Consider the following 17,935-nt stretch of genomic DNA (forward strand, 5'->3'; position numbering starts at 1 on the left):
GACTGCCCGTCCAAATTTCACGGCCCCACCTGCACCAACCGATGTGACCGCAGCTGTGAGACCCGCACCTGTTTTTTTAACGGCTCGTGTAGGACGTGTCTGTTTGATTCTTGTCCAGATGGTAAGGCAGACCTACAGGCTAAATGTCGTGCTAGACAAATGTCGTAGTAGACCAAATGTGGTAGTAGACAAACTGTCTGTAGACCAACTGTCGTGGAAGAACAACTGTCGTGGTAGACCAAATGTCTGTAGACCAAATGTCGTGGTAGACCAAATGTGGTGGTGGACCAAATGTCGTGTTAGATCAAATGTCGTGGTAGACCAAATGTCTGTAGACCAAATGTGGTGGTAGAACAAATGTCGTGGTGGATCAAATGTCGTGGTGGATCAAATGTCGTGGTAGATCAAATGTCGTGGTGGACCAAATGTGGTGGTGGACCAAATGTCGTGGTGGACCAAATGTCGTGGTAGTCCAAATGTCGTGGTAGACCAAATGTCGTGGTAGACCAAATGTCTGTAGACCAAATGTCTCTAGACCAAATGTGGTGGTAGAACAAATGTCGTGGTGGATCAAATGTCGTGGTGGATCAAATGTCGTGGTAGATCAAATATCGTGGTAGACCAAATGTCGTGGTAGACCAAATGTAGTGGTAGACTAAATGTGGTGGTAGACCAAATGTCTGTAGACCAAATGTCTCTAGCCCAAATGTCGTGGTAGACTAAATGTGGTGGTAGACCAAATGTGGTGGTAGACTAAATGTGGTGGTAGACCAAATGTCGTGGTGGACCAAATGTCGTGTTAGATCAAATGTCGTGGTAGACCAAATGTCGTGGTAGACCAAATGTGGTAGAGTAGACCAAATGTCGTGGTATGCAAAATGTCGTGGTGGACCAAATGTCGTGGTGGACCAAATGTCGTGCTAGACCAAATGTCGTGTTAGATCAAATGTCGTGGTAGTCCAAATGTCGTGGTAGTCCAAATGTCGTGGTAGACCAAATGTCTGTAGACTAAATGTCGTGGTATGCCAAATGTGGTGGTAGACCAAATGTCGTGGTAGACTAAATGTCGTGGTAGACCAAATGTCGTGGTGGACCAAATGTCGTGGTGGACCAAATGTGGTGGTAGACCAAATGTCGTGGTAGACCAAATGTCGTGGTAGTCCAAATGTCGTGGTAGACCAAATGTCGTGGTAGACCAAATGTCTGTAGACCAAATGTCGTGGTAGACCAAATGTCGTGGTAGACCAAATGTCGTGGTAGACCAAATGTCGTGGTAGTCCAAATGTCGTGGTAGACCAAATGTTGTGGTAGACTAAATGTCGTGGTAGACCAAATGTCGTGGTAGACCAAATGTCGTGGTAGACCAAATGTCGTGCTAGACCAAATGTCGTGTTAGATCAAATGTCGTGGTAGTCCAAATGTCGTGGTAGTCCAAATGTCGTGGTAGACCAAATGTCTGTAGACTAAATGTCGTGGTATGCCAAATGTGGTGGTAGACCAAATGTCGTGGTGGACCAAATGTGGTGGTAGACCAAATGTCGTGGTAGACCAAATGTCGTGGTAGTCCAAATGTCGTGGTAGACCAAATGTCGTGGTAGACCAAATGTCTGTAGACCAAATGTCGTGGTAGACCAAATGTCGTGGTAGACCAAATGTCGTGGTAGTCCAAATGTCGTGGTAGACCAAATGTCGTGGTAGACCAAATGTCTGTAGACCAAATGTCGTGGTAGTCCAAATGTCGTGGTGGACCAAATGTGGTGGTAGACCAAATGTCTGTAGACCAAATGTCGTGGTAGACCAAATGTCGTGGTAGACCAAATGTCGTGGTAGTCCAAATGTCGTGGTAGTCCAAATGTCGTGGTAGACCTAATGTCTGTAGACCAAATGTCGTGGTAGACCAAATGTGGTGGTAGACAAACTGTCTGTAGACCAACTGTCGTGGTAGACCAACTGTCGTGGTAGACCAAATGTCTGTAGACCAAATGTCGTGGGAGACCAAATGTCGTGGTAGACCAAATGTGGTGGACCAAATGTCGTGCTAGACCAAATGTCGTGGTGGACCAAATGTCGTGTTAGATCAAATGTCGTGGTAGACCAAATGTCGTGGTAGACCAAATGTGGTAGAGTAGACCAAATGTCGTGGTATGCAAAATGTCGTGGTGTACCAAATGTCGTGGTGGACCAAATGTCGTGCTAGACCAAATGTCGTGTTAGATCAAATGTCGTGGTAGTCCAAATGTCGTGGTAGTCCAAATGTCGTGGTAGACCAAATGTCTGTAGACTAAATGTCGTGGTATGCCAAATGTGGTGGTAGACCAAATGTCGTGGTAGACCAAATATCGTGGTAGACCAAATGTCTGTAGACCAAATGTCGTGGTAGACCAAATGTCGTGGTAGACCAAATGTCGTGGTAGACCAAATGTCGTGGTAGTCCAAATGTCGTGGTAGACCAAATGTTGTGGTAGACTAAATGTGGTGGTAGACTAAATGTCGTGGTAGACCAAATGTGTTGGTGGACCAAATGTGGTGGTAGACCAAATGTGGTGGTAGACTAAATGTGGTGGTAGACTAAATGTCGTGGTAGACCAAATGTGTTGGTGGACCAAATGTCTGTAGCCCAAATGTGGTGGTAGACCAAATGTCTGTAGCCCAAATGTCGTGGTGGACCAAATGTCGTGGTAGACCAAATGTGGTGGTAGACCAAATGTCGTGGTAGACCAAATGTCGTGGTAGACCAAATGTGGTGGTAGGCTAAATGTGGTGATGGACCAAATGTCGTGGTAGACCAAATGTCGTTGTGGATCAAATGTTGTGGTAGATCAAATGTCGTGGTGGATCAAATGTCGTGGTAGACCAAATGTCGTGGTAGATCAAATGTCGTGGTTTATCAAATGTCGTGGTAGACCAAATGTCGTGGTAGATCCCCATCCCCCACACACATAAACACACACACACAAATAACTAGGAACCAATACACATTCACACACTTATTCTAGACACTTCATGAACTAAGGACACACAATCATAAGTCTAAAAGACAAGCTCATATCGTCACCAAAACAATTAAATTGTACACAGAGTCGCAATTAAAGCAGGCTACAGCAGTGGCGTAGCGATGTCGGGTGTCACCCGGTGCAGCACTTAATAGTGTCACCCCCCCCCCCCCCAGAGGCGTAACGACCCTTCTCGGGGACAAGCTTTCAAATTTTCGATTGCACCCCCACCCTCTCAAACTTTCGATTTGCACCCCCCCCCCTCAAACTTTCAATTTGCGCCCCCTCCCCCTCAAGTTTTACTATATATATTTTGCCATTTTTTGCCTTTGTGTCACCCCCCCTAAATGGTGTCACCCGGTGCGGTCCGCCCCCCCGCCCCCCCCCCCCCCTTTCTACGCCTCTGGGCGTTGAAATATTACTTTCTGTTTACATTACTATTTCAGTAAAACACGCTTAACGTTTAAATCAATCGTACGGCTTATAACGTAGTCAACCATACTTAAATGAGACTTCGCACATTTTGACACAAAAAATTGAAAGATATTTTATATGCATTGTGTACCTAGAAAAAAGAGTCAATAAAATCAATTATTGTTTAAATTTGAACCAATGACGTTTCAGAGTATGGTACCGCCATGAAATTGACCGATTTCCCAACACCCAATGCCAAAACTGACACTGGTATCTCTCCTACATGGCGGATGATCGGGCAGTTTCTGGGATTTTTGCTGTTTGTCACCATTTTCACTGCAGCGGCTATCTCGCTAAAGATGTATGTTAACGAACTGCCAGAGGGTTAAATTTGTGTTTTTGTCTTACATGGTGTGCCATAGAATTAAAGTGTAATACGGTGTGCCATAGAATTAATAAAGTGGTCCACTGTATGCAATAAAATTAATATTACGATACATAGAAGTAAGATTGTGTTACCATAGAATTAGTCTAGTGTACGCGGCCTATTATTGAATTATTGTGTAGTTTCATAAAATGTGTACAAATATTTTCTCTTACTTGTTACTGAGATATAATTGCTTCATTTCAATAAAAGGTCTACTGACATACAATCGATTTTCGTTTATTTAGTGCATTCTATGTGTGTCATGTGACATTTTATAAACATAAATCCAAACTGCGTTTGAAAAAACTCACCCTCATCAACACAAAAAATAAAATGACCGCAGTGTTGCAGAAGCGTAGCGACCCTTTTTGGCGCCCGGGGCGAACTGTAAATTTTACGCCCCCACCACAATTATATATAGTTATTTACGATGAAGAAAAGCGCCTACCAACCCCTCCCCATTTGGAAAGGTTGGGGCGCTTTTTACCAGTAACTATCCCGTAAGCATTTTTTACCATAATGTCAAAAATTGAATTTAAAAGAAAGAACTAAACTAGTCAGAAAGCAAAGCAAGCAGTAGTTTATTTTCTGAACTTTGTTTATTATTGGGTTAAGCAGTAGTTTATTTACAGAACTTTGTGTATTATTGGGCTAAACAGTTTAAGTAAGCTTCGTTATTTCTTCGTTACCCTGTTTGACGCTCCTCTAGGGAAGGCGCTGGGGTCGGCCGCCCCACCCGCCCTCCCATAGCTACGCCTCTGCAGCGATGACCAATTAGATGATGTTGTAGCTGACAATGATGTAGATAACGAACAAGACGCTTAGGACCTATCCCTAAATTAAGGAAACAATAGGTTAGACACTTAAAATATCTATATATATAATTCTCTTCTGAGAGACGTTAGAAAACAAGCTGCAAGCGCGCCTTGCAGTCCCCTCTCTTCCTCTCTATCACTATCACTACCACCCCCACCCCACCCCACATGGTCTGATGAGCTGTGGTTCACGCAAAATGTTTACAAATCGTAGAGCCGGGTTTAGTGACGGCTATTAGGGGCAGATAATTTAGTTTGAAACGATTTTAAACTTACTGGAGGTAACTAAGAGGAAGGGGGGGGGTGTAGGGAAGGGGTTGGGGAAAGGGGGGGGGGGGTTAGTGTTTTAAAGCAAATATTTTCAATGGCAGCATTGGTACTGTCGAATTCACAAATTATGAATTACTGAAAAGTAGAAAATAAAACAACTAAATAGCGGCGTATGATACGCCGCGGGTCGGCTCGTTACACTATATATTACAACGTATTACAATCGACTCTGTAGCCAATACACATCAGACAAATATCACAAAGTGTTCAGCCAACACCACAGTGGATTCACATAACTAGATCTGGGTCTACGACAAATTCCCAAAAGCGTGTTGCCCGAATGCCGTTAGTCCGAAGACGTTTCCCAGAATATACACTTGCCCGTATGCGAAAAGTTCCCAAAATTTGTCTATTCTTACAATAATCTATTGCATCTATTCAATTGTAATTTTTAAAAAAATGAGAGGGAAATTTACACTTTCGAAACTAATTATCCATTGGGGGCAGATAAAACACAGTTCATCTGTTTCTCTGACCTATTGGGGGCAGATAAAACACAGTCCATCTGTTTCTCTGACCTATTGGGGGCAGATAAAACACAGTCCATCTGTTTCTCTGACCTATTGGGGGCAGATAAAACACAGTTCATCTGTTTCTCTGACCTATTGGGGGCAGATAAAACACAGTTCATCTGTTTCTCTGACCTATTGGGGGCAGATAAAACACAGTTCATCTGTTTCTGTGACCTCCGCGTATGGAGGGATAATACGACCAGTAGTATGTATGCCTAGCCTCCTCTGTTTAACGTCAGTACCTGAACTCAAGACTTTCTTGTTAGGAGCCGAATGCTCTACCATCCGACCAAGACGTCTCTTTAAGATTACGCACGATAAATACAGCAACCAGAGGCGCCGATTGAGAGTTAGTTCCCCTTCTTGTTTTGTTACACTGTCTACACTGAGTTATCTGACATTTTCTTATTAATCGAATAGTGAAAGTTACCTACATATGAGTCGACAAAAAAAGCTAGTATTTTTTTTACACGGAAGTATGTACAATACAACCAAGCTATTGGGATTTTAATAGCCATTAAAATAATTACACGTGTCGTTATTTATTGGTTAAAATCAAAGTAAAGGACATTAGTTTAATTATTACTAAACAAAAAAAAACTAATTAGAAATTAAAAATGATGACTCAGATGTGTGTTGTGCCAATGTTTCCGTCCCCGACTGACACAATGACGTCACAAACGGGTCACTGAAGAGCTGAAGAGCTGACGGACGTAGGCTTGGGTCGTACTGAAACAATTTCTCCAGGAAATTGCGCATCTCGCGACTCGATTGAGTAGGGAGACTGTACTCGGGCGGGTTCTTCAGAAACAGTTGGTACATGTGCTGTTCTCTCATGTGGTTGGGCCAAGGGGGATCACTCGTGGCCATTTCTACAACAGTGCATGCAAGGCTCCTGTAGATGAATACATACAAAATACAGCATATCTTACTACCATAAACATACAATGCAGGGGACTGTAAAATTTATTTAATGAAAGTAAAAAGTCAAATAAAAGTAACCATTTCAGATCTTATTGTCACCAAAGCAGATGAAATAGGGTTCGAATGAGAAGGAGTGGTCTAGCGGTAGAGAGCTGGACTGCTAACCCGTAAGTCTCGAGTTCGAATCCGGGTTCAAGTCAGTAGACCGTCCACCCAACTCTGATGGGTATCTAACTTACGTTAGGGGAAGTAAAGGCGGCAGGGCATAGTGCTGATCACACTATCTCTTCATATGCCGAGGTCACAGAAACATGAACTTGCCCTATAGACCGTCAGGTTTGAAAGGGAACTTTACTTTTCTGTTTCTGTTACCGCAGCCTATGAAGAAGTAGTGAGGTCAGTTCTATGTCCGACCGTCTTTATTTTCCCTGATTTGATGATGTATTCATTATTTGGGCTGACTGAAAGATTTTCAAGTCGGAACTGAACACGAGACAATGTGGCAAGTACTTGAGTGTCCTACAGCTCGACCAGGCCTTCCCATATGTATTTTAAAAGACACTGAACATAAGCCAGGTTAACGCTAAATAATTATCATTAAAAAAGTTTTTAAAAACCCACGTTTTCTGATTGAACTAAAAAATAGAAAATAAATTCTATACATCACAATAATGCAAGCGATCACTCTACTATAAGCGATGAAAAACGTGGGGCGCCGAAGTAAAAGTTATATTACTATTGATTAGATAATACTATTGACTTTTATTAGGGAGCTTGTAGAGAGTCAACAGTATTAGAAACTGTAAGAAAATCACGGCGCCCCACGTGATAATTAAAAAAAAAATTATATTTCCAAGATAGGTTAAAGGTACCGCGTAGCCTAGCGGTAGAGCGCTAGACTGCGAGTTCGAATACGGGTTTCAAGTACCTAACACAAGTTAAAGAAAACGAGGCGACTTGGCATAGTGCTGAACACACTATCTCTATCCTCTACTTCATCTGCCCTATGTGGCTTGGACAAGAACGGGAAAAGATGATGATGGCGTTAGGTTCCTTTTATTTAATACAACCGTTTAAACTCGACATATTGCATAATATTTCTTCTTAAAATCTAAGATACTTCTAAAATTAAAGTAATTTATAATTCAATCAGATAACTGCAACCAAATATCAACTTTACAATCAACTGAAACTTACCAAATATCAACTTTATGATCAAATGGCGTCTCTAAATCCCCCTTTAAAAGTTCCGGAGCCATCCACTTGACGGTGACTAAATCAGTTTTAGTTTTGCTTGCACCGGTTAAACCTCGAGTTAAACCAAACTCAGTAAGTTTAACGCGGTGTTCAGTGGCGAGCAGCACGGTATCCCCTGTAAGACAAGATAGTATTGTAATTCACGAATGCTAAGATCATTGATGCAGCAATTATTTTTTTAAAGGTTAGCACAAATTATAAATATTTTATGTAGACTGTAAAACAAAGTTTACGCTAACATGGAACTCAATGTATAGCTATGTATAACATTCAAATTTCTTTACATGATTGTCACTTTTAATTAGTAAACCTTATTTATGAAAAACAAAAACATCTCTGTTTTATTTGTTGTAGGCCTATTTCATAGCCTATTTCTGTGTAATTATTAACTCCTTTACTAGAACAACGAAAAAATAAGAATATTCTTAGATTCTACAAAATGTACCTCTCAGATCGCCATGAATGATTGGAGGTTTAAGCTGATGCAAGTAATTGATACCTTCAATTATTTGTTTTGTAAAAATTCTGATTTTACTTTCAGCCAAACCAGAACATTCCTTGACATATTTTCGCAAGGAACCCTGAAGAAGGAAAAATTAAGTGAAAAATTGAAACCTAGAATATCAGTGTAAGACGTACAGATCCGGCTTTCGTCTAAGCTACTCAGCTTAATTATAACTGCCAATTAAATTAAGTCCGTATTCTATTTAACGAGTGCAAGTAGTACCAGACGCAAGTATTCAAAGAACAGCAACATCTTTTTATCTTCTTTGATGAATCCAAAAAACTTAACCAGCCTGTGATGTTCTGCTTTCAACATAACAGACCAGTCTGTACAATTCTGAAATATTTCTACAACCTTTTAACAAGCTTATAAAATTATATTACTAATATTTGTTGTACTATTGGTAAAATTGAAATTATTATCATCATTATTTTATAATGTTATTATTTACTTTATATTAGTTTATATTTATTAAAAGAATCTTTAGAGTTTTAAATAAGAAAAAACTCACTCCAAAAAAAAGTCTAATATTATATTCTTACAAAGTTCAATTTTAAAGCTACGGGATAAGGATTATTATTAATTTATATATTTTAAATCTTTCTTACTGTTGAACAATCTTCGTCAAATTCTATTTCTTTAATAATGAACTTATTAGGTTGTAGGTTAGGTATTTCATTCAAAAGATAAGCACATCCAAAGTTGCCGCGTCCCAAAAAGTCAGACCTTTCCCACTGTGCAGGAAAGTCAGGAGCCAGAATCTCTTTAAAAAATATAACAATTGCATCTTATAGAACACGTTATTTTAAATGTTTAGCTTTTAAGCAGTTTCGTTAAATAGATTTGACATTTTACATAATTATTAGTAGATCCACCAATCAGTAGTTTCATCGTAAAATTCGGTACACTCACAATATTCGAAATAATTTAAATTGATTATAATTTTTCTACAAGATTTAAACTTTATAATGTTAAAATAAATGGATTTCAAATATTTAGTACTTTTTATATTTATTATACATTGTTTTATTTGAATGCAAAAAGTACGCTATGGTAACTTAAAATAATGATTGTAAACTTAAAACAGTAAGACAAGGGCGGAACTGCAGTGTCGCCAGATCCCGCAATGCGGGGGGGGGGGGGGGGGGGGGCAGGATTTATGAAGCATTTTTTGTCAGAAATTGAAACAGAGAATTTCAAAACAGGCTAATCGCACTCACACAGATGATGTGCTAGTGTTTTAATTAAAAATAACAACTAAGAATTTTTTATTTTTCAAATTTTGAACAAGCCCGTATTGAGTATTCTATGTTCGTATTTTCGTATTTTGTTAATATATATATATATATATATATATATATATATATATATATATATATATATATATATATATATATATATATATATATATATATATATATATATATATATATATAACATTATATATATATACATATATATATATAGGGCCCAAAATTTTTTTTTGCGGGGTGGCCCTTTTTTTCTAGTTCCGCCACTGAAACAAGAGCTCTATTCTCTCAAATAAACATTAAGTACGTACATGCTAACACATCCACTTACTTTGTTTGTTTTTTATGTCAATGGCCTCTCTTTTCACCAGCCATAGAGTGGAGATGACAATGCTCTGTACAGTTTTGTCTTCAGAGCTCTGCATCAGTTCCAATCGTTGTACAATTTCTGTGTGCTCACTGATTTTGAACTTTCCAGGAACTTTCCCAGCGATGGCTAGCAGACAGTGTACTGCAGCTTCCTGTTCCATTGGGTCACTAGAACACAGCGCTTTGTACAAACAGTCTAACGGGTCTGCTTCAAGAATCTGTTGAGCAGTTTTAAATAAATCAATAATGTCAATCGGCTCAACTCAGTGTTGTTCCAGACTTTTTTCTCCGGGGAGGGGGCACTCGAAATTTTCTGGGGGGCGGTAGACTTTCTTCGGGGGGGGGGGGGGGGGGGGGGGGGAGCGGACACTGTTAAAAGTATGTATTTTCTATATAAATTATTTAAATTTCATTTCGTTCGGGGGGGGGGGGGGGCGGTAAAAAAATTTCGGGGGGCTTAGCCCCCCCCTCCCCCCCGAAGAGATGCCTGGAAGAAACTCTGGCTCAACTGCTAACCCAAAAGTCTTAAGTTAGGATCGTGGATGGGTACATGATTTACGCTAGGTAAGGTACATGTAACCCCATAGCACTAACCACACTATCGGTGATTATAAAATAGATGAACTATTAAATCTGAACTATACACCGCAAGCTTCGAAGTGATATTTTCACATTTTTAAATACCTTAAATGCTAAACGCAGATCGGGCGTAACAAGCATTCTATTTGATGACTGAAGGATTTATTACAAAAAAAAACATCTATATATTTTTACCGTTGTTTTAAAAAAATCGTTTTTAACAAGGCAGGATATAAATGTGTAAAAGCTGTAGTATTGTAAACTTAAGCTAATTTATTTTAGACGTTATGTTATACATTAACATTAAGTACTTAAAGCTATACTTTTTCAAGTAATTGAAAAAAAAAGTATGGTAATGTATTTTTATGACTTGATCTCCATTTAAATATTGTTGTCGAGAGTGTTTGACAATTGTAGCTGTTACCTCATATATTTGATGTGATTGTAGACAAATCTTTTTTAGACAGTGGATTAAAGTCGCCAAATAAAAGCCATTGAAAGATCTGTTGGTGTTCTGTAGTCCCTGTTTCATCCACTGTATTAATAGCTTTATATCCTCTGTGAATAAATACAATACTAGAAACTAATACAATGTAATAAATGGGAAACCTAATGTAACTTAAACTATAATTAGAATTTATGAAACTTAAACATACGCTATTAGAAGTAGAAATTATTTAAAAAAAAAACAACAAAAAAACGTTTCGGTTAGAAGTGCTTCACCAAAATGACTTGATGTAAACATTTTTAAAATTTCTTTTTATGACGTTTTATAATTGGTATATTTGCACAACCACTTTTTCCAGTCTAATTCGTTAAACGAAAATATTTTCTTTTATTGAAATGACTAAATTACAAAACAATAAAGTATATATATATGTAGGCCTATATATATATATATATATATATATATATATATATATATATATATATATATATATATATAAATGTGTGTGTGTCTGTATATCTGTGAAATTTGACCGTTTTACAACTTGTGTTATTAACTGCTTTAACATACCACCGCTTGGTAAGAGAGAATTCCTTGGACCTTTACAGAGGACATTCAACAGCTTTACACTCAAACATATTTCCAGCTCACCTTGAATCAGAAACTGAGATAGTTCCTAATTTTTAGAAAAAAATGAATACTTTCTTTTAGAACGGGTTGTGCATATGTAAGGTTAACATATTTAGAGAACAATATAGCAAAACAAAACAGAAAAAAAGACAAGAAATAAAGTTAAAGTTAAGGAAATTGTTAACACATTATACATAATTAAAATACCTTATTGTTTTCGCTATAGCAAACTCATTTTTACTTACCAGGTTTAGTTCATTTGCACCGAGCGTTTCGTACACCAAGAGATTTATTAAAATACCAACAGATAATTTCACAAATAGCGGTGAAACCTAAAAGAGCAATTATATGTGTAAAACACTGAATAAGTTACTGTAATTATTAATTAATAAAAATATTAAACCAACGAACAAAAAACAAATAAATGAGTGAACGAATGAACGAATGAACGAATGAACGAATGAACGAATGAACGAATGAATGAATGTCGAATGAACGAATAAAACGAATTAACGAATTAATAAAATAATGAATTAATGAATTAATAGATTAATGAATGAATGAATCAATTAATTAATTGATTAAAAATATATAAATAAATAGATAGATAAAATAAATAAAAATAAATAGATGAATAAATGAAAAATTATATATATATATATATATATATATATATATATATATATATATATATATATATATATATATATATATATATATATATATATATGTGTGTGTGTGTGTGTGTTGTGTTTGTGTTTGTGTGTGTGTGTGTGTGTGTGTGTGTAACATAAACTAAACAAACTATTGTTTTATCTCTTTTTTACTATTTCTCCTTCCCGCATAACATATAAATGGTAATAAAATGAGAACCTTGTCTTGGTTATCTTTAGTAAAATCATGTAGTCTTTCTGTCAGTGATTCAACTATACCGAGTTCAGATGATATCTGGAAAAGAAAGTCGTTGTGAAGATGAAATTTTATATTTATATATATTTTCCTTTTTTGTATAAATAATTTTAGCAATTTTAGAAAATGAGTTAATTCTAAAAAAGCAACAGTCAAATCAAATATAACTCGCGCCACTTTTAAAAACAAAGAGTTGTGATCTTCTGATTCAAGGAGTTGTAAAATGTCGAGATTTGTAAAAAACAATAGTGAAAGTAAAAAGGGCAATAACAAACTTAGTCTAATATCGATTAGAAAGAAAACATCGAAGATTTTAAAACATATTCCGTGTCTCATGTCACTACTATATAACATGTAATAAAAATAAATCAATTGTAGTTTATTTTATGAACGTCCTTGATTGTTAAAGATTTGTTAATGATTTGTTATTGATTTTTCATGATTTGTTCATGATTTGTTCATGATTTAGATCACGTATTTTATCCAATACGCCAGCGTTTTAGAATACGACCTTAGCAAATTTTCGACTGGCGCCGGTAAGAAGTCTGAACGTTTGAAGTATCGTGGTGATGAGGTGAGGGGCAGTACAGTACAACAGCTTGTTCACTCGCATTGGAGTTATCGTCAGATCTGCTGAGGTAATACATGGTTATAGAGCGATAACACATCCTACACGGCCCAGTCTTTACATCCCGGGTTAAATTATTTCAGGAAAGTAAAAAAAAAAAATCGTTTCTTTTTTCATTTGCTTTAAGGACGAAATACACTGCAGTGTTAGTAAAAAATGTGGTATTATTTATCTAAATGTAAGGGCAACATAAAGCAGGGTGTCAGAATATTTATCATAACTCATGTCGCCAGCCATAACCTTTATCTCCCCCGTGTTTAAACCTTATATAAAGCAGTAAATAAATAAAAAAATATGTATATATGTATATATGTATATATGTATATATGTATATATGTATATATGAAATATATATATACATATATATATATATATATATATATATATATATATATATATATATATATATATATATATATATATATATATATATATATATATTTAATATCAGAGCAGAGGCGTAGCTAGGGGGGGGGGGGGCGGGGGTGCGGAACGCCCTAGGTGACACCATTTAGGGGGGGGGGTGCCACCAAGGCAAAAAATAGCAAAATATATAGAGAAAAATGATAATTCCACTTAATTAAGTGATTAATTCGAGTGTTAAATAGTCGTTTAAGAGGCGCAAATAGGAAGTTTGAGGGGGGGGGGTGGTGCAAATCTAAAGTTAAAGGGGGGAGGGAGTTCAAATCGAAAGTTTGGGGAGGGGGTGCAAATCGAAAATTAAAAGTTTGTCCCTGGGAAGGGTCGCTACGCCTCTGGGGGGTGACACCATTAAGTGTCGCACCGGGTAACACCCGACCTTGCTACGCCACTGTCAGGTAACTGGGCCGAAAGTTATAGTAATATTATTATACATGAAAGCGTAAAAACCCGAAAAACTTTTACCTGCGTACTTTAAATCAGCGAGAATATCACCAACTACAGCACATTCCTGTGGGGACCTGGTCTCCATATCTTTGTACAGTATTTCAAAATATTTCTGATAGAAAGCAAACTCAAGAAAGTTAAATTCTCTTGTACTTAAGAACTCTGCCATGACCTTAAAAATGTGTGCTTTGATCTCTTCGTCTTTAGATGGTTCCAGGTATAAGGACACAAACGTCTTCAGTTTTAGCTTAACTTTTCTCACTTCTCCGGAATTTGTGAATAGCCTGGGGAAATGTGTGAAACAATACGAGTTAGGGTTTACACACACACATACACGCACACACACACATGCACACACGCACACACACACGCACATGTACGCACGCACACACACACATACGTATTTATTTACACATACAGACATAGATACACACACACATATATATATATATATATATATATATATATATATATATATATATATATATATATATATATATATATATATATAAATATATATATACATATATATGTATTTATTTATTTATATAATCGTTCTAATAGAATTGGATATATTTAACTTAAGATTAAATTACCTTGTAAAAAAAGAAGATCTTGAAACCGTTGATCTACTGTCTTTTTTATCTGATGACAAATATAATATACTAGGCATGCTGCCCAGCTTTGCTTAGGCTTTCAAAAACATCGAGAATTTGAATGCTTAATTAATTCGCCCGAGGGTCGGTCTACGACCTCAGGAGATATGAAGAGGTTCGTCCGTGGACATTTTTTTTCGATTTATAGCTGATATAAGACGCCGGTCAGTCGAGGTCAGTTTTGACCCCATCATCGTAGACTTTTCGGCCAACCGGTCCCGTGTTCTGTCGCCCCAAGGCAAGATCCTGCCAAATTTGAAACGCCTGCGGCGCCGGGAAGTGCCTTATCGGACACCAGACAATCTAGATCTAGATCTAGAATCCTAATAGAATTTTTTTTTTAAGTTTAGCCCGAGCAAAATAAAAAAAAAACACATTAACCAAGTCGACTTGGTGTGTCTCGAACCCGCACCACCTGCGTGGTTTATAGTACACTAACATCTCCGCTATTTAGGCACCTTATAAATTACGGAGAATGAAAGACGTATTTTAAAATCTTAACTTACGCGAATATGCCTATTCTTTCAAATAAATTTTTTTTATCCCAAATTAGCCAGTTCCAAACAAAGATTTTGTATAAATAAATTTAATGAGTTTAGGCCGGAAAAATTGTATTCTATACATTTCATAGTGTACGTAGATCTAAATCATATTTGAATGAAATAGTTCATTTCTTTTTATTGTAAACATGGCAGATGACGTCATTAGTTAATGTATAAATAGTGACGTCATAGTTTTATGCGTTCTTCTTCACATATATAAATGCTTTTCCGGTTGCATAAATAATACTGTTTCTCTACATTCGAATACGCCTTTATTTTTTATTTTTCTTCTTTAAATAAAATTGTGGTTATACATTTAAAACATCTAGCATATTATTTTCAACAAAAGTCCGTAAAAAGTTCTTCATATATCGCTGCCGTTTCTGACGTGATGTCCGGCGAAAATATTTTGCGGACAGACAGAGAGAGAGAGAGAGAGAAGAGCGCACATGGCCTTTTATAAATTAGGATATATATATATATATATATATATATATATATATATATATATATATATATATATATATATATATATATATATCTGTTTAAGCAAACAAATATATAAGTTGAATGTCGTTCAACACAGTTAAAACAAAGGTAACACACCCCTCAATAAAACTACAGTACAACTACTGAGCGTGTACGTGATGTGAGAAAAACAACTCAACTCACCTCCCGCACGTAACAAATGTAACGACAGAAGTAAACAAACATCCAGATGTTGAAACTGCTCTAATTGTAGTCTGTCACTCACAAAATTTAACGGCCTGTTCGTCACAGTAAAAAACAAGTCTTGATTAAAGAAACTAGTATCGACATCACGAAGGTTTTCATTTTGTTCCAGTAAAATTTCCACCGTACGTAGATGACTTTGTTTAGATGCTAACTCCAAAACTGAAGAACCGTTACTAGAACTTTGTTCAATACGGACAGATTGCGTCACAAGCAAGTGAACTGTTTCAGCATGCCCCATAAAAGCAGCTTCCATGAGAGCATTCCTTCCAGAATTGCTAACTAAATTAGCATCAGCATTTTTATTTAAAAGCAGTTTTACTACCTCTGTATGGCCCATCCCTGCAGCTCGAATGAGAGTGTTACATCCTTCCGTGTCAACATCGAAAACACTAGCATTACAATCCAGTAACAATTCCACAGTACTTACATGCCCATTTAAACAAGCATAAAATAAAGCTGTGAAACCATTGTCGTTCTTTTGATTTATGTTAAAACCTTTTGTTAACAAAAATTTAACAGTATCTGTACGTCCCATAAAAGAGGCTCCCGAAAGAGCATTTTCCCCCCATTTATTCACGGAGGTAATATCAGCACCTCTTTCTAATAGAAGTTTAACTATCTCAGTGTGACCTTGACAACTGGCCCAAAGCAAAGCGTTGTAGTTTTCATCGTCGGCGTCGTTTAGACTCGCGTTGTTCTCAAGTAATATTTCTACTGTCTTTAGACGCCCTGCCTTACAGGCCAACAATAATGCCGTGTTACCATTCTCTGCCTTTTGGTTAACATCAAAATTCTTTGTTAATAAAAATTGAACAGTATCAGCATGTCCCATTATAGCAGCTTCCATTAGTGCATTTCTCTTCCGTTTATTCACGGAGCTGATATCTGCATTCCTTTCTAAAAGAAGTTTAACTATCTCAGTGTGGCCCGAATTAACGGCGACCAGCAAAAGGCTATAGCCGTGATTATAAACATCATTGAGACTTGCATTGTGTTGAAGTAAAAGTTCCACTGTATTGATTAGTCCTTTCTGACAAGCCAATAACAACGCTGTGCGATTTTTGTTGTCCTTATGGTGTATATTAATTCCTTTCTGCAACAGAAATTCAATTGTGTCAGTTTTTCCCATTGAAATAGCCACCATGAGTGCATTTCTACCAAATTTGTGAACTGAATTTATATCGACATTATGATCTAATAGAAGTTTAACTATGTCAGTATGACCTCCATATGCAGCAAACAGTAAAGCATTAATACCGTCATTAGAAACATCAGTTAGGCATGCATTGTATTCAATTAATAGTTCTACTGTACTGAGATCTCCATTTCGACACGCTAATAAAAATGCTGTAGAACCATTAGTGTCCTTTTGGTGGATACTTATTTCCTTTTGTAGTAGAAATTTCGCTGTTTTTGTGTGGCCATTTGTAACAGCCTTCATCAAAGCATTCTCACCAAATGCATTGACTGAGTTGACGTCAGCATCTTGATCTAAAAGAAGCTCAACGACTGCCGTATGTCCTTCACTAGCTGCAAGAAGCAAAGCGTTATTTCCTTCTTTAGTTGCATAAGACAGGCGTGCATTATGCTGCAGCAATAACTCAACCGTACTTAAATGTCCTTCCTGACATGCTAACATTAAAGCTGTGTAATTAGTGTTATCCTTTTGGTTAATATTATAGTCTTTTGTTAACAAAAATTTAACAGTTTCGGTTTGACCCTTGAGAGCAGCTTTAATAAAAGCATTTTCCCCAATTTGATTAACTGAATTAACATCGGCTTTTTGATCCAACAGAAGGGAAACTAATTCAGTGTGTCCTCTACCAGCTGCTACAAGTAATGCGTTGTTTCCATTCTTTAAAACATCGCCCATACTTGCATTGTGTTGGAGTAATATTTCCACAGTACTCAGCTTCCCTGTTTCACAAGCCATCAACAAAGCAGTGAAACCATTTTCTTCCTTCTGGTGTATGTTACAACCATTTTGCAAGAGACATTTTATTGTGTCCAAATGTCCCATCAAAACAGCTTCCATAAGTGCATTTCTCCCCCACGTATTCACTGGGTTAACTTCCGCATTATGCTCTAACAGAAGTTCGACTATCTTTGTAGGACCTGCCCAAGCAGCACACAGTAAAGCGTTAT

At 37.0% G+C, this 17,935-nt stretch overlaps 2 protein-coding genes across 2 annotated transcripts in view; one reads left to right on the forward strand and one right to left on the reverse strand.

Annotated features, from left to right (window-relative positions):
• LOC131954539 (uncharacterized) overlaps positions 1–3,796 on the forward strand; it is a 29,103-nt gene extending 25,307 nt beyond the window's left edge. Inside the window, exons 15-16 of the mRNA XM_059318301.1 lie at positions 2–121; positions 3,618–3,796. Of these exons, the coding sequence (XP_059174284.1) occupies positions 2–121; positions 3,618–3,796 (299 nt within the window). The remainder of the gene's footprint in view (position 1; positions 122–3,617) is intronic.
• Positions 3,797–6,025: 2,229 nt separating this feature from the next.
• On the reverse strand, positions 6,026–17,703 carry LOC131954546 (uncharacterized). Its single transcript, XM_059318312.1, has 14 exons — positions 15,728–17,703; positions 14,454–14,502; positions 13,876–14,141; positions 12,874–12,992; positions 12,327–12,401; positions 11,699–11,785; positions 11,394–11,499; positions 10,800–10,933; positions 9,759–10,014; positions 8,786–8,940; positions 8,400–8,513; positions 8,118–8,253; positions 7,613–7,787; positions 6,026–6,386 (listed from the first exon to the last, which is right to left on the reverse strand). The coding sequence occupies exons 1-14, from the start codon at positions 17,661–17,663 to the stop codon at positions 6,092–6,094; spliced, it is 3,903 nt and encodes a 1,300-aa protein (XP_059174295.1). The 5' UTR covers positions 17,664–17,703; the 3' UTR covers positions 6,026–6,091.
• Between the last annotated feature and the right edge of the window lie 232 nt (positions 17,704–17,935).

This window comes from Physella acuta, unplaced genomic scaffold (assembly GCF_028476545.2).
Source record: "Physella acuta isolate Inbredline_101_S28 unplaced genomic scaffold, ASM2847654v3 ptg001010l, whole genome shotgun sequence".
Taxonomy (NCBI): Eukaryota; Metazoa; Mollusca; class Gastropoda; family Physidae; genus Physella; species Physella acuta.

What these genes read in the sequence shown, in the direction of transcription:
- LOC131954546 (XM_059318312.1), bottom strand. Translation starts at nt 17,663, where the DNA reads ATGGGCGATGTTTTAAAGAATGGAAACAACGCATTACTTGTAGCAGCT. An exon ending in GTGCAAATGAACTAAACCTG is followed by an intron (nt 11,500 to 11,698) that starts GTAAGTAAAAAT and finishes TCTAAAAATTAG; the next exon opens with GAACTATCTCAGTTTCTGAT. An exon ending in AATCACATCAAATATATGAG is followed by an intron (nt 10,015 to 10,799) that starts GTAACAGCTACA and finishes ACTGCTCAACAG; the next exon opens with ATTCTTGAAGCAGACCCGTT.